Source organism: Pteropus medius, unplaced genomic scaffold (genome assembly GCF_902729225.1).
Source record: "Pteropus medius unplaced genomic scaffold, Ma_sr-lr_union100, whole genome shotgun sequence".
Lineage (NCBI taxonomy): Eukaryota > Metazoa > Chordata > Mammalia > Chiroptera > Pteropodidae > Pteropus > Pteropus medius.
Window position 1 is genome coordinate 17,325,633 of NW_024354499.1, and position 13,502 is coordinate 17,339,134.

Below are 13,502 nucleotides of genomic sequence, written 5' to 3' on the forward strand. Positions count from 1 at the left end.
GCTGGGTCCACAAGTTAGGTAAGAAGGGGTCTCAGGGAATCACCAGGGTAGGGAGAATGGTGTTAGCTAGGTTAACAGAGACTCAGATACGGCATCTGCTTTGTTGTGCAGGTTAGGTTAGGGGAGGGCTCAACAAAAGAATGATGGCTTCTGCCAGCACTCTGTCTGGGAGAAATCTACCTCTCCAGCCCTTGCCCTGAAGCCAGACAATTCACTTCTTCTCCATGTGTGCCTGGCACCCACTGAGCCGCTGCCTCAGCTGGAGCTCAGATTGAGTGAGTCCATCAGCGAGTAAGTCTGTGCATGGGCCTTTTAAGAGAACTGTTTGGGACTCCAGCCCTTCATCTCATTCAGCCACAGTCTACACTGGTTTTCACAGCCAGAAGTTATGGGGATTTTTTTTCCCAGCACTGGATCCCCGGACTAGGGAACCTGGTGTGAGAATGGGTCCCCTCACTCCTCAGGGAGGACTTCCATAGCCAAGATACCTCTTCTAATTTTTAACTGCCACACGGAGATGTGGGACCAGCCTGTTCCTCATCTCTACCCCTCCTACTAGTCTTGACATGGCTTGTTCTGTATATCCTTAGTTATAAAACTTCTGTTCAGCTAGACTTCAGGAAGTTTTCAGTGATGGTTGTTCTTTAGTTTAGTTGTAATTTTGATGTCATTGTGGGAGGAGGCAAGCACAGCATTTACCATCTTGATCAGAACTCTAGCTGAGTAATCTTTAATTTAATTTAGTTGTCGAGGTTGTTGTGTTGTGGGGGCTCCACCAAAAGTAAGGTGTAAGGAGCAGAACTGATGCATTCCCACCCAATTACACAAACACCCATTGAGAGACTGCTCTGTGCAGACACTGTGCTTGAATGAGAGAAACTGAGTAGGATCTTGACATTAGATGGCTAGAATCAGTCTCTGATTACTACATAGTTCCTAGAATGTTATCTTGATTGTTTTTGTTATTGGTATAGATAAATAATTCATGCAGTTTCATGGATTAACTATAGATGTGCTGAGAAAAAAAAGCATCCTCCCCTTGCCATGCTCACCTTGGAGAGAAAATAATCCTCTTTGCAACTAACCCTCTGCAAAATAACTTCAACTTATTTTGAAAGCCTCTCCGTGTGAGAATCTGGCCTAACATTCACAATCTAGCATAACAGCTCTGCATTTATTTTAGTAAACCTTTGGATTAAGGACCTACCAGGTAGGTACTAGTGAGACAAAGAGGAAACACATGGTGCCTTCTTTTCAGTGGAAGAATGATACAAGAAAATCAATGACCACACATAGTGTTCTACAAATTGAGGAAGGGCCATCACTCCATGGTTGGGGTCAGGAAGGGTCTTAGAAGACTTCTTGGGGTGACACTGGGATGGGTGGGGGTCAATAAAGCTAAGTGAGACAGAATTGAGACTGAGGTCTCCAAGTGGAGATACTCAAGCCAAAACTCAAAGGGTTGAACAATCTGACAGGACATGGAGCTGTGGGTTCCTGTGGTCAAATGGACAGTGAATGCAGGCAGGTGTGAAGAACTAGCGAGGGGAGAAAGAACCAGATGGAATAGGGCTCTGGAAAATGGTGCTGAAGACTCGAGTCTTTACCTTGATGCTGATGCAGGTCATAACACAGATGTATAAGCTGGTGTAGGAGATAATCAGACTGTGCCTTAGAATGATTCTTTTGGCAACAGTGAGGAAAACGTGCTGAGTAGGAAAGAGATGGAGACCAGAGATAAGGTGGGAAGTTGTGAGGACCAGAGCAAGGAAGCATTGGAAGTTGGAAAGAGAGGGAAAATGTGAGAGCTGGTTAGAAGATAACAGTGACTGGAGTTGCAGACCAAGTGCATGTGGGATGTAGAAAAGGAGATTCTGAACAGGACTCTTAGAGGTCTACCTTGGCCAGCTGTGTGGACAGGGATGCCATTTGCTAAGACATAGAATACAAGAGGAAGAAGAATTTTGGTGGGGAGGTGGAGGGAAGATGGAAGAGTTATGTGTGTAATTCAAGGTGGTTGTGACATCCAGACCAACATATCTAACACAGAGATGGATAAACAGATGTGAAGCTGAGGTTGGATATTGAAGTCACCTGCCTATTAATGTTGTGGGAGCCACTGGTCCATATAGGATCCTCTAGTAAGGCAACTCTGTAAAGGGCGAAGAGGGATGGGTGCAAAAGGGAGCCTGGCCCATCACCACTGCTGGCTCTGGCCCAGCTGTGGTTCAGAGCCATGCATGCATCCCCCAGTGGTCTGTGAGATTCAGCCAGATTTTATTTCAGATCCAAAAGGGGCAGTGACTATGCACACTGAGCAGCCTGTTTCATGCTTACTTAGACTCACAGAGACTTTCTAGACAGAAAGGGCAAGACCTGAGACCAAAGCAGTAAATAACCCTGTCCTGTAGGCAAGTGCCAGCTCGGTCACTAGAAAGGCTGCTCTTTGGCAATGAAAACAATTTGCTTGGTCCCAGAAAGAAGTCTGACAATGATCATAAACTTCCTGCCTGTAGAAAGCTTCAAAAGATAAGAATGACCATGTATAGAATTAGCAGGGATGCCGGCATCTGTACTCTTAAAAGGGTCTTTTCAGCTCTGAAATCTTGAGTAACTCCCTCTGTGCTCCATGAGAACAGCAACCTGCTTCTTCTACACTTCGTCTTCAGCACTCAGGACAAGGTGAGGCCTGGAGCACTCACTGAGAGAGTGAAGGCTTTTGTGCAGGAGACATATCTTAGCACATATCTCAGTGTGTTCTCTCATTGCTCCACGGATATGAAAATGTATAGTCAGTTTCCAGTTTGGCTCTGTGCTGTGATATGACTTCAAATAATTTACTCCCAACCTCAAGACCACCAAAATAGAGGGCCCCTACTTAACCTCCAGTCCCCTAACTCCTCATACTGGCTCTAATGAGCACAGTGCTTTATCAGGTTAGAACCCCAAAGGCCTCCCGCTTTCTATTATATGCCTTAGGTTTTGAAAACAAAATGAAGCTTTCATGCTATGTCACAAAGGAGGATTATAAGGAGTTTTGGCAAGTTGGCATTATCAGCTCCATGAAAGGCTGTTTTCACTTCCGAGTCCCTGTGGCCCTTAGTCTGTGGATACAGACTGCCTCCTACTTGTCTTCCTGACACCACAGGTTGCTTTGGCCTTCTCTCTCTTTTGGGTTAGCAAGTACTCTCTCCTTATTTTTTGCCATCTCTGCTGTGTATCAGTATGTGGCCTGGACACTGGCTGAACAATGAGTACTACACAGGGCTTTCCTGTCGAGAAAGGCTTGTGTGGGAGGACCAAGGAACAAAACCTGAGAAGAGAAACAAGTGGCAGGTGAGATTTCATAACTTCCCCCAGGGCATCACGTCACCCATTAGAGAAGCTTCTGCTGGCTGGCTTCCATACCACATCCATCCCCTTCAAATAAGTCGTTTGAGGATGGCTGGAGGACAGGGGCAATGGACACAGTGGTTGATTCTACATGCCAACACTGTAGAGGGCAAGTGGCATCCATTACAAGCTCAGAAACAATAGCTCGGTGGCATCCATTACAAGCTCAGGAACTCTGAGAAAAGAGAATCTTTGGGGAAAATCTGTATACCTATTGTCTTAGAGGAAGTCAATTTCTACATGGAAGATTCTAGAGGCCCCATTTAATCTGAGCCTTGTCTTGGACTACTCATTTTAATCAACCCTGGAAGAAAAGCAGAAGAAAAAATAAAGAAAAAAAAAAACTAAGGAAAAGTCAAAATGGAGACCAAAGAGTAGGAAAGTACACCTCTACAGAAAGACAAAGGGACTCTTTAGCAGGGTACAGATTCCTAAACGAACATCCAGCTTCATGTTGATGGAAGTCTGTCAGATGGAAGAAGTGAAACATTTACTCTCCACTCCTGTCTGGCCCAGAAGGAGAGATGTGGATATAAACTACACCATGAGGAGTCGCAGTTAATCCTAAAGAGAAAAACCTAACATTTAAAAATGTTCTGTGCAATATGTGTTAGGAAATGTGTGAGGTATTCAATATTCACACCCCCTGAGACAGTATGATTCCCTAACAGCCTCCTGGAGCCAACATTTTTAAAAAAATATAGTTTTCAATATTGTTTCTTCAACTAAGTTATTTACTACATTATACAGCTTCATCCAGACACATACTCAGGACAGGAGGCATAGCTGCAGCCATGGGAATCAGATGTCCACTCAGGATAGGAGCGGTCAGCCTGCCTGAGAAGGTGCCTGTGTGCCCAGAAGAGGCAGCAGAGTGGTCCCGGGGTGGAGAAACCTCCGGTGTGCAGAAAGCGTAGTGGTCCCAGGGACCCGTTGGGTTTCCAGTTCTAAGCCCAAGTATCCTATGCCCACCTGGGTGGCTGTGGGTCTTCATCTAAAATGAAGCTCAGCACCAGAGCGCTAACCAGAATAAGCTTGGCTATGGGTCTGGTTTTAGAAAAGGGAGGAAGGATGAGCTAAACACCCTCAGGGCTTCTGTCAGACTTATGAAGAAAAACTTGGTCTCATTAATTTATTTTCTAATCAATACCTGCCTAGAACCTTCTCTCCTCAGTACCTAGCACAAGGTACTAGGAGTACAGGTATGAACAAGGCTAGCCCTGAGGTACTCCCAGACTAGGAATAGAGACTATCACAACTGCGGGGAGAAGAATACACTAGAGGGAGAGGTGAAAAGAGGACCAACTAACAGTAGTGTCAACAAAAGCTTCCTGCCACCAGTCTAATGCCAACAAGAGTCCCCAATCCTGGGTGTGGTAAAAGGAGAAACTTTATTCATGTAAACAGTTTGCAAACCAGAGAGACCAGAGGTGCACTCTACTGAGACAAAGAGGAGGCTTCATTTTACAGAGAAAGTCTCTATCTTCGTCCCTGTTTGGCCCATTTTTATGCAAATGATGAATTTGAATATGCAATCTGGTGCAAATAGCACTGTCCTGATTGGTCGGCTTCTTGTGTTCTGACTGGTTGTTATGAAGCCACTCTGATAGGTTAGATGCAAATGAGGATATAGCTGCATAGTTTTGATTGGATGGAGCCAGTCTCAGCCCACTAGTCAAAATATAAAACCAAGAACTCCTTTATAAGGGTTGACTGAGCCTGCAGGAGGAGCACAGTGCAGGAGGCTGAAGGCTCAGTTTATAGCTTTCCTCTGAAATGCAGTGTGTGTGAGAGGCCTCTGTCAGCTATGGCTGCTGGATTCTGGTTATGAATTTGTTAACCACGAGAAGCCCTTCTCAGTAAATATATTTCTTCTCGAGGTTTACAGTGGCAACACTGGGTCTAGATGTTAGAAAACTGCAGGGGGACTGGCCTGGCTGATTGGGAGCCTGTCACCTTCATGAGGCCACATGCAAACATGGGCCCCAATATCGCTTTCTGCTCCCATAGCGCAGATGGCTTCTGCAGGGTGGCAGAATGTGTTTTTGAGAGAGGCTTTTTCCAGAACGCTTAACTGTGAAACTGGTTTTTGGTGGCTTCTCTGAGGAGTGTTTTTATATTTATAAGATATACAGGGATCTGAGGATAAAAGGCTCTGAGGAAGGTCAGGTAATTATGATTATGATGGTACTGGTAATGATCAAGCTAATGGCAGCTAGAATCCGAAACTCCCCCAGCACTCCTGCACCATGCTACCAGTTACCACTACAACAGCAGGGCCTAGCTGTGCACAGCTAATAAAAAAAATAAAAATAAAAAACAACCACAGAAAAATCCAGTAGCAGAGAGAGGGTTTTCGTCTTTTGAAATTGCAATAAGGGAAAACATTGGCATCAGCTCACATTATTTAATGGATTTCTCACAATACAATAAATGGCTCCATGATCACCACTGAATTTGTGCTTATGGAAAACAAGCACATACCAAGAGAAGTGCCAAGCCTCCAGGTGGAAAGGCACCTGAGCTGTGAGCCCTGGAGGGGAGGACCAGAGGTGGGATGGCCTACAGAGAACGCAGACCCTCAGTGGCAGAGCTCTGTGGGTAGGGTGTTCTGAGAGTCAGCATGGTCATAGGGCTGGCATATCGACATCAGAAAACTCAAAAGGCATCATGGAACATTGGTGGGGGTTAAAGGACTTCGGACAGTCTTACCATGAATGATTTGTCTTTTTCTTTAAGTGTGTGCAACCCTGACATTAACTTATATAGGTGTTGTCAGTCAAATGCTTCCTCAGGAGAAAGCAAATACATTTCAGTTATGGCCTGGCTGTACTGCAGGATATCCCTGAGGTCCTCTGTATTGACCTATCTAGACACTGCTGTAGCCACACTTTGCCGGCAAGTTCCATTCAGTCTTAGTCAGCAAGTACTTACTGGGAGGTGCCAGTGTCCCAGGCATAGACACATCTGCCAGTAATCCCACTAGGCTATAGCTACAAGATGGGCACTCACTGAGGGATTGCTCTTCCTCCAAAGGTGCCTGGGTCCCTAGTTGGCAAAACACCCAGAAAGCTAAACAGGGCATACACATGATGGGCACACAGAAATTTCTGGTGGATGGGGTTGAAGAAGATGGTGATGATATGCACACAGTAAACAAACTCGTCAGTGAAAGGAACCAAAAAGGGAAGATTTTAAAAAGACCCAAACTGGCCCAATATTAGCAAAAGAATACTCCATTCCAAGACAAGTTGAAAACCCCCAAGGAAACTCAGTGATCAAAGTGGGTTGATTTCCCAGCAGGACTCCTGATCCCATGGTGTCTGTCTCAGGCCCCGCTTAGATTATGCTTTGGTCATGGGCATGCCAAGTGGTCAGCACTCGCTCATGGTAACACCCGGATCACCAGTCTGTTTTGTCTTGTCTTGCCCTTCCTGTAGCTACTACATGTTGGAAAACAGACCCAGGAACATCTATGGCATGGTCTGCTACTCCTGCCTCCTGGCGCCCCCCAACACCAAGGAATGTGAGTGCATTTTGTCCTTCCATCAGAACGGTACTAGTTCAACATTCATGTCTTTTCATTACATGATGTGGTAGGCACCTAGACAAGTTGACTACAGTGAAAGCATAAATAAACTGCTCCCATGGCCTAACCAGTCAGCAGGTCTGTGAAGGAGGTTTACTATAGCTGAACCATGAGTCAGAGACTCAGGTCAGTCACCTTAGAAAAATGACCTTGAACAAGTCACATAACCTCTATGAGCCTCAGTTTTCTCATTTATAACTTGTGGGCATTATAATCTGAATTATTCATCTTATGCAATTGTTGGAAAAAAAACAATGAGATCACAGATGCCAAGGTATTTTGCTGAGTACTACAAAACTGTAATGAATTGTTATGAGCTCAGCACACACACACACACACACACACACACATATATATATATATATATATATATATATATATATATATATATATATATATATTAAAAGATGGCTTCCTGGATAAAGCCAAGGGAAATAAAATATAAGGAATGATCACGTAAAACGGATTCCACAAAGCACATGTAAACAATGAGTCTCACAAGTTAAGAGTCTCTCCTTGGGCTCTTTCTTTTCTGTTCTCATTTGGTTTGACTTTTGTGGGCACGTTGATGAGGAAGGGCCAGGAACCTCTGCTCCCAAGAATGTATTACATCGTCTCTTGGATCTGTGATCTGGAGAGATACTCACGAAGGTGAGATAGATGGGCAGCTGGGAGGAAACAGGAAGGCTAGTCCCCAGACCACAGGAGCACTTGTCCTGCTCTCCCTCCAGTTCTCTCCCACTCCAAGGCAAAAGAGATGCCCACATTGGAACCCTGCCTCTCCTGGGTCTCCATGAGGCCCTGCCCACACTGTTTGCTCACAATAATCTTATCCAGGAGAATAGAATAAGGGCCTTCCTCTTGGGAACCCAAGGAGGAAGGGAAAGAGTGTAAGAAGAGGAAGCATCATCTCCCCTTGCCCTTAGGTTCAGCTGGAGGAGGTGCTCTGGGAGGTAGGGCAGGGATGGTTCCTTCCCTCCAGACTGCTTAAGTAGAGGAGATTGGCAATAATGAATACGTACATCTTTAAAGCTGAGCAGTCCTATCCAGCCATATGCTAATTAATTCACTAGTTAGAGGAGGCCCAAGGGCTCCCAGCTGCCAGCTGGACTGTGATGAAGTCAGCTGCCAACAAGTCTTCCGCTGGGGACTCTAAATCCATTCTGTACCAGATAGTTCTGAGATGAAGTCCTCATCTGGGAAGATGTCAGAAACTCACCACCTATTTAGAAAAGGTTCTATGCCTATGGAACCTGGAAAACAAGCAACTCTTCCTCATGGGACCCTTTTGTTTGAAAGCTCACACACGCAGTGTGTCCCTGTCAGTGCCCGGGCGTGCAAAGCACAGGAGTCTTGGAGACTTTGAAAATGAGCGTGTCCCCCTCCCCAACCCCTAGTCCTTAATTGCTCAACTGAAAACCAGCTCTCAATAAGGCCTCCTAGTAATTCGTAGGATCCAGCCCTGAAGGGGGCCAGCAAAGAAACCAGAACCGAGAGCCAGAGAGCAAGCCCCCAGACCTCTGCCCACCTGGGAAATGGGGGAGATACAACCAGCTAAGCTTAGTGGGTGACATGGTGAATGGAGCCCTGCCTGGGTCAGGGTCTCAAGTGTGGTGGCGAAAGCTCTCTCCAGTTCCGAGATCGGAACTTCCCCCTGCACTGGTTCTCAGTCCAGAGAGTTTTTACCCAGGGTCCTGCTCATGAATCAGCGGACAAGACTAGAAGGTCGGTTATGGCCATAGCCTCCATGAAGACACTGAGGCCTAAATTCACAGAGCTGCTATCGGCAGCCCACCCCCAAAAAACCCAGGAACTAGATGAGACCTCATTGGTCAGGACCCCAGTCTAGCATTTGGCTTCCCAGACCCCACCAAGCTCTGCCTTTTCTGAGCTCACAGTCAGTGGTCAAGAGCTCCCTTTCCTCTACCTGAGAAGCTCACTTTAGTTTTGTTTTTATGTGATTTACCTGGGCCCCTGCCATGCGAAGCTAATGCTTTTGATACCTAAGTCAATAGATAGCAGATTACACAATCCACAGTCGAAGAGAACTTGGCATGGTCCCCAGGGAAAGCATGTGACACAGATGCACACGTATGAGAACTACAGGGAGTGAGGGGTACCAACTGTGCAGGAGTCAATCCTGGGCTGCACAGATTGAATCGGTACATGGGGGCTCGGGTACAGTGCCCCTTAAAGAAATAGCATCTTCTATAAGGTACAGGACCATGCTTCTCATAAGAGCCCTGAGGGCTGTAGTCACCCAGAGCTGGGCCTGCCCCTGATTCAGCAGGTCCAGGTAGGGCCGAGAATATAGGCTAACAGGTGCCCAGGGGCTGCCAAGACCACATGGAGAGCTCCGATGCGGGTTACGCGCCCTGCTCTGGAACTTAGCTGCCTGAGTTTAAATTCTTGTGTAGTGTAAATAAGTTATCTAACCTCCTAGAGCCTCAGTTTTCCTTACCTGCCAGATGACACCGGCCTCACCAACTATGGTGTGGCTAGAATGAGCTGTACCCCTAGAAGCGGCCACAGTGCTCGTTAGTTTTTGGGGTCCTATCCAAATACCCTCAGGAGGAATGGAAGAGCACCATACAGTTATTGTTTAAATGGAATAAAATAATTCTGGTTTCTGGGACTGCAAAGTAGTAGCATGAAGGAAGTCAGAGGATGGCCACTGGTCACGATTGGTCCTGCCTTTGGGCCGACTAAAATCTTCATGCGAACAGATGTGTGTGGAGCTTAGGGTGGAGCCTGGTACTCTGACTGTAAAATGCCATGCAAGCCATAAAACCTCCCTCAGTTTGTTTTCCCTCCTGTATAATTAAGAAAATAACATCCTCTTAGTGTACTAATCATGTTGTCACGATGTGCACAAAATGCTTTGAATATTGAATGCACGAAGCAAGCGTAAATGACAACTCTTTCATAAACCACAGGAGTGTAGCAGGGACACCCCCGGGTACTCAAGAGCTTTGAAACTGGGCCATCTCTTCTCCTGCTTGTGACTTGCCCATCAGGAAAGCTCGAGGCCTTCCATCCTGGTTGCTTCAGCTACAGTGAACAAGCACAGCCTTTCCCACCTTCAATTCCATCAGTATTTGTGTCCTGGAATTGAGAAAAGAAGCCTTTCAGTTATTTTTCAGTTACATCAAAGAGCACGATACACTTGGTGCAACCAAAGCTTTCTGCACGTGCCTGTGGGCTGCTTCTTGAAGGAACTGGTGTCCTAATGGCAAAGAGATGGCGTGGTATAATAGAGGAAGAAAGGGTGTGACATCAGATTTGATTTTCGTTAGAGTTTCTGTTCCCAGCAATCAAGTGGCAGCGTTGTGTGAGAGGCAGGGCTCTGTCCTTGGATTCCCCCACAAAAGATTTAAGTGGAGGTCCGACGCTCCAAGAAGGACAGCAGGCAAAGAGTAGCAAACAGAAGCAGAAGCAATTTTATTAAGTAAAGCAAGCAAGCAAGCAGAGTACACTTGGGAGAGAGTCCACACGGGCAGCTCGATGTAGAATCAAGTGTCCGGACAAGCCAAGGGTTGGGGTTTACACAGGCCATACAGTTTGTTCTCCTTCTGTCTCTCCTACCTCAAAGGGCACGAATTTTCTGCTCCTCTTTTAGACCCGCCTACTCCAAGCCGGGGCCTGCGCAGTGTGTACCCGTCGATGGGAAGTTGTACACCTGCGCCCTGAAGATTTTGAGGGTAGACGCTTGCCCAGTTAACTAATTTTGCCCATACCGATTGAGCGACCCGGAGTAAGGTCATTAATGGTCATTTGCATTTAACTGACCAGGGGAAACGCGGTGGGGAGAAGAGGGTGAGGAGGGTGCCAGGCGCTGCTACTCTTTTTGCCTGCCTGTCTGGCTTCTGACTTGGGGGAATGTGGGAGGCTCCACAGGCGAGCCAGACCTCTGGCTGTATATTTTCTTCTGTTGAGCTGGGCTTGGGGCCTCGTTAACCCTTCATTGTCCTTCTCCCTCCAGCTCATATCTACCTCTCTACCTACCCTGTCACCTCCACTTTGGGGAAAGTTACTGCATACCTCAGTTTCCCCATCTGTAAAATGGGGGTGTCCATCTCATAAGATCGTTGAGAGGAAATGACCTGTCAAGTGTGTATGAAGTGCCCACTCTTGTGTGCATGCAGCACTCAGTAGATAGTAAAGCTTTGGTCTAGCAAGCGAGCGCCGCCCCGGGCCTCCCAGAGCCTGTGCAGCTCCGCCTTGCACAGCGGACCTCCTGTGCCTCCTCAGTGCACCTGGGACACGGCGAGCATGCACCCCACCCTCATAGACTGCTGGAGGTATCCATGAGATCATGGTGGGTCTGGCACCCAGCAATTGTTCCTCATAATTGTCATTGTTCTTTTTATTATTACTCGTCAGTGATTATGACCCCTGAGTCAAGTCCAGGATGGACATGCCTTCTGGAGAATTCCACTCTGTCACCAGGAGCACTGTGGTGCATTTCCCTTTTGAGGCCAGTGTGCAATGCCCAACAGTGATGTAACTCCAGTGTGAAGCTTCTGCCTCCCCAGATGCATGACCAGCTGTTTCCAATGAATGTTTCTCAAACTTGAATGTGCACACTCATCACCAGGGGTCCTGTTAAGAAACAAATCCTGATGTAGCAGGTCTGTGGTGAATTCCAAGATTGCCTTTCCAGCAAGCTCCTGGGGACCCCACCCACACTGAGCCGCCAAGTCTCTGCCCATTATTCCAGGGCCGGCCACCAAGGGGGCGCTGAGCCAGTGCAACAGCCTGGGGCACCCTCGTTGACAGCTGTAAGAATCAACAAACAAATCATTCCTAAAAACCCAAGTTGTTTGCCCAGTGTAGAGAATGCCAGCCATCTCTAATACGTACTGGCACATTTATAAATTGTGTGGATTAACAAACCTCAAAGACTTTATGGGGTAAATCCTATCTTTGCATTGAATAGAAGTATAACTATAGTAAACCACATGCTTACAGTTCTCAGAATCCTCCTGAGGAAGATAAGTGGACTCTGTGGAGAGCCCCCACCTGCCTGGACCTACAATCCAGAGTCAATGCTGCCTCAAACTCAGACTCCGCCCTCTTTCTTTTTAATAGAGACCTTGTGTGGAAATTTCTGCCTATTTTCCGGGACTATAGTTTCCACCAACCTTCCCTTACCCATTATAAAAGACCTCATCTTTGCTTATCCAAAGCTGGGCTCCAAATGAAAGCATTATGGAAAGTAAGACAGATCGGTGGTTGACCATCCAACAGAAAAAACACTGAGAAACATTTTCGTCAGTGATCCATTCCACAGAGGCCAAGTGAATCGAAAAGATATGACATGTGTTGAAACAAAGGAAAACCTTCCAGACACTAAACATTTTTATTAGTGTTGAGTTAAACCTCATTAGACCAGAACAGAACCTGGACAGGACAACGTGCCATGCAGGGTCCTCTGGTGATGGCATTCTGTCCTGAAAGGACATGCCCACAGAGATAGACTTCTAGTCATGCAGCCTTCCTGCCCACTCTCCCTCTTACCCTCGGATGTGCTCAGAACACAACTGTTCAGTCAACACCAGCTGGAATTCACTTGGGGGAAATGCCAAGTAAATCAGGATAAAGGCATGGCCCAGCTTGCCACCTGACTGAGGGCAGGCAGCACCCGCCAGGTGCAGCAAGGTGTGCATTACTGCTGTGCAGTAGCCTGTGTGCATTGCCTGCTAACCAGCCATGCCAGTTGGGTGCAAAGGCGTTTCATAAGTCTGAGTGCTGCTAGACTGCTCTCATCGTCCTTCTCTAGGCCACAGGCATGGGTATATCTATATCCCCAACCCCAACCTCTGTCACCTGGCCTTAGCCAGCAAGCCCCAGAAGAAAGGGACAAGAGAGACAAAGATGGCCAATATCCACAAACAGAGCCTATAGGTAGTCTACATAGCTTAATCTCTTTTGAGCTCCTCACAAACAAATAGATTAGCTTTGTTTTCAATGTCCTATTTGCTTTTAAAAAGGAAACTAGTTATACCTGAAGCAACGTCCCATGTTGCTTTTTCTCACTTCCCTGGATGAAGTTTGACAGGCTGCTTCCCAGTGCAATGAAAAATCTGAAGCTAAAAATCTGAAGTCCATCTTATTGTTCTGGAACTTTCAAAGGGAATCTGTGTGGTGTGTGAGGATTGAAAGGCAGAGCCTCCAGCTCGGTCATTTGACAGTGAGTAGCTGTCGAGAAACATGCACCTCTCCCCCCGGGGAACCACGTACCTCCACCAGCACCTCCCCGGTAGGCCACTGGTTCTGAGGTCAGATGGGCAGGCTAAATTAATTTAATCTCATTTAAATCTCATCTAAATTAAGAAATTTATTATAAGTTTGGGAAGTGGGGTGGGGGAAGCTGTTTATCCTCTAGAATGGCAAAGAACCATCTCTCTAAGCTCTGGACACCAGCAGGGGCCTTTCTCAAGGCAGAGCAGGTACAGGAAGGCCCAGGAGAGGAAGAAAGAAGATCCACACCTTCCAGCTGTCATCAGCGACATTCCTT

At 46.7% G+C, this 13,502-nt stretch overlaps 1 protein-coding gene across 1 annotated transcript in view; it reads left to right on the forward strand.

Annotated features, from left to right (window-relative positions):
• Positions 1-13,502, forward strand: part of EDAR (ectodysplasin A receptor) — an 81,268-nt gene that overhangs the window by 49,830 nt on the left and 17,936 nt on the right. The window contains 1 exon segment of the mRNA XM_039852638.1: positions 6,834-6,919. Coding sequence (XP_039708572.1) covers positions 6,834-6,919 — 86 coding nt within the window.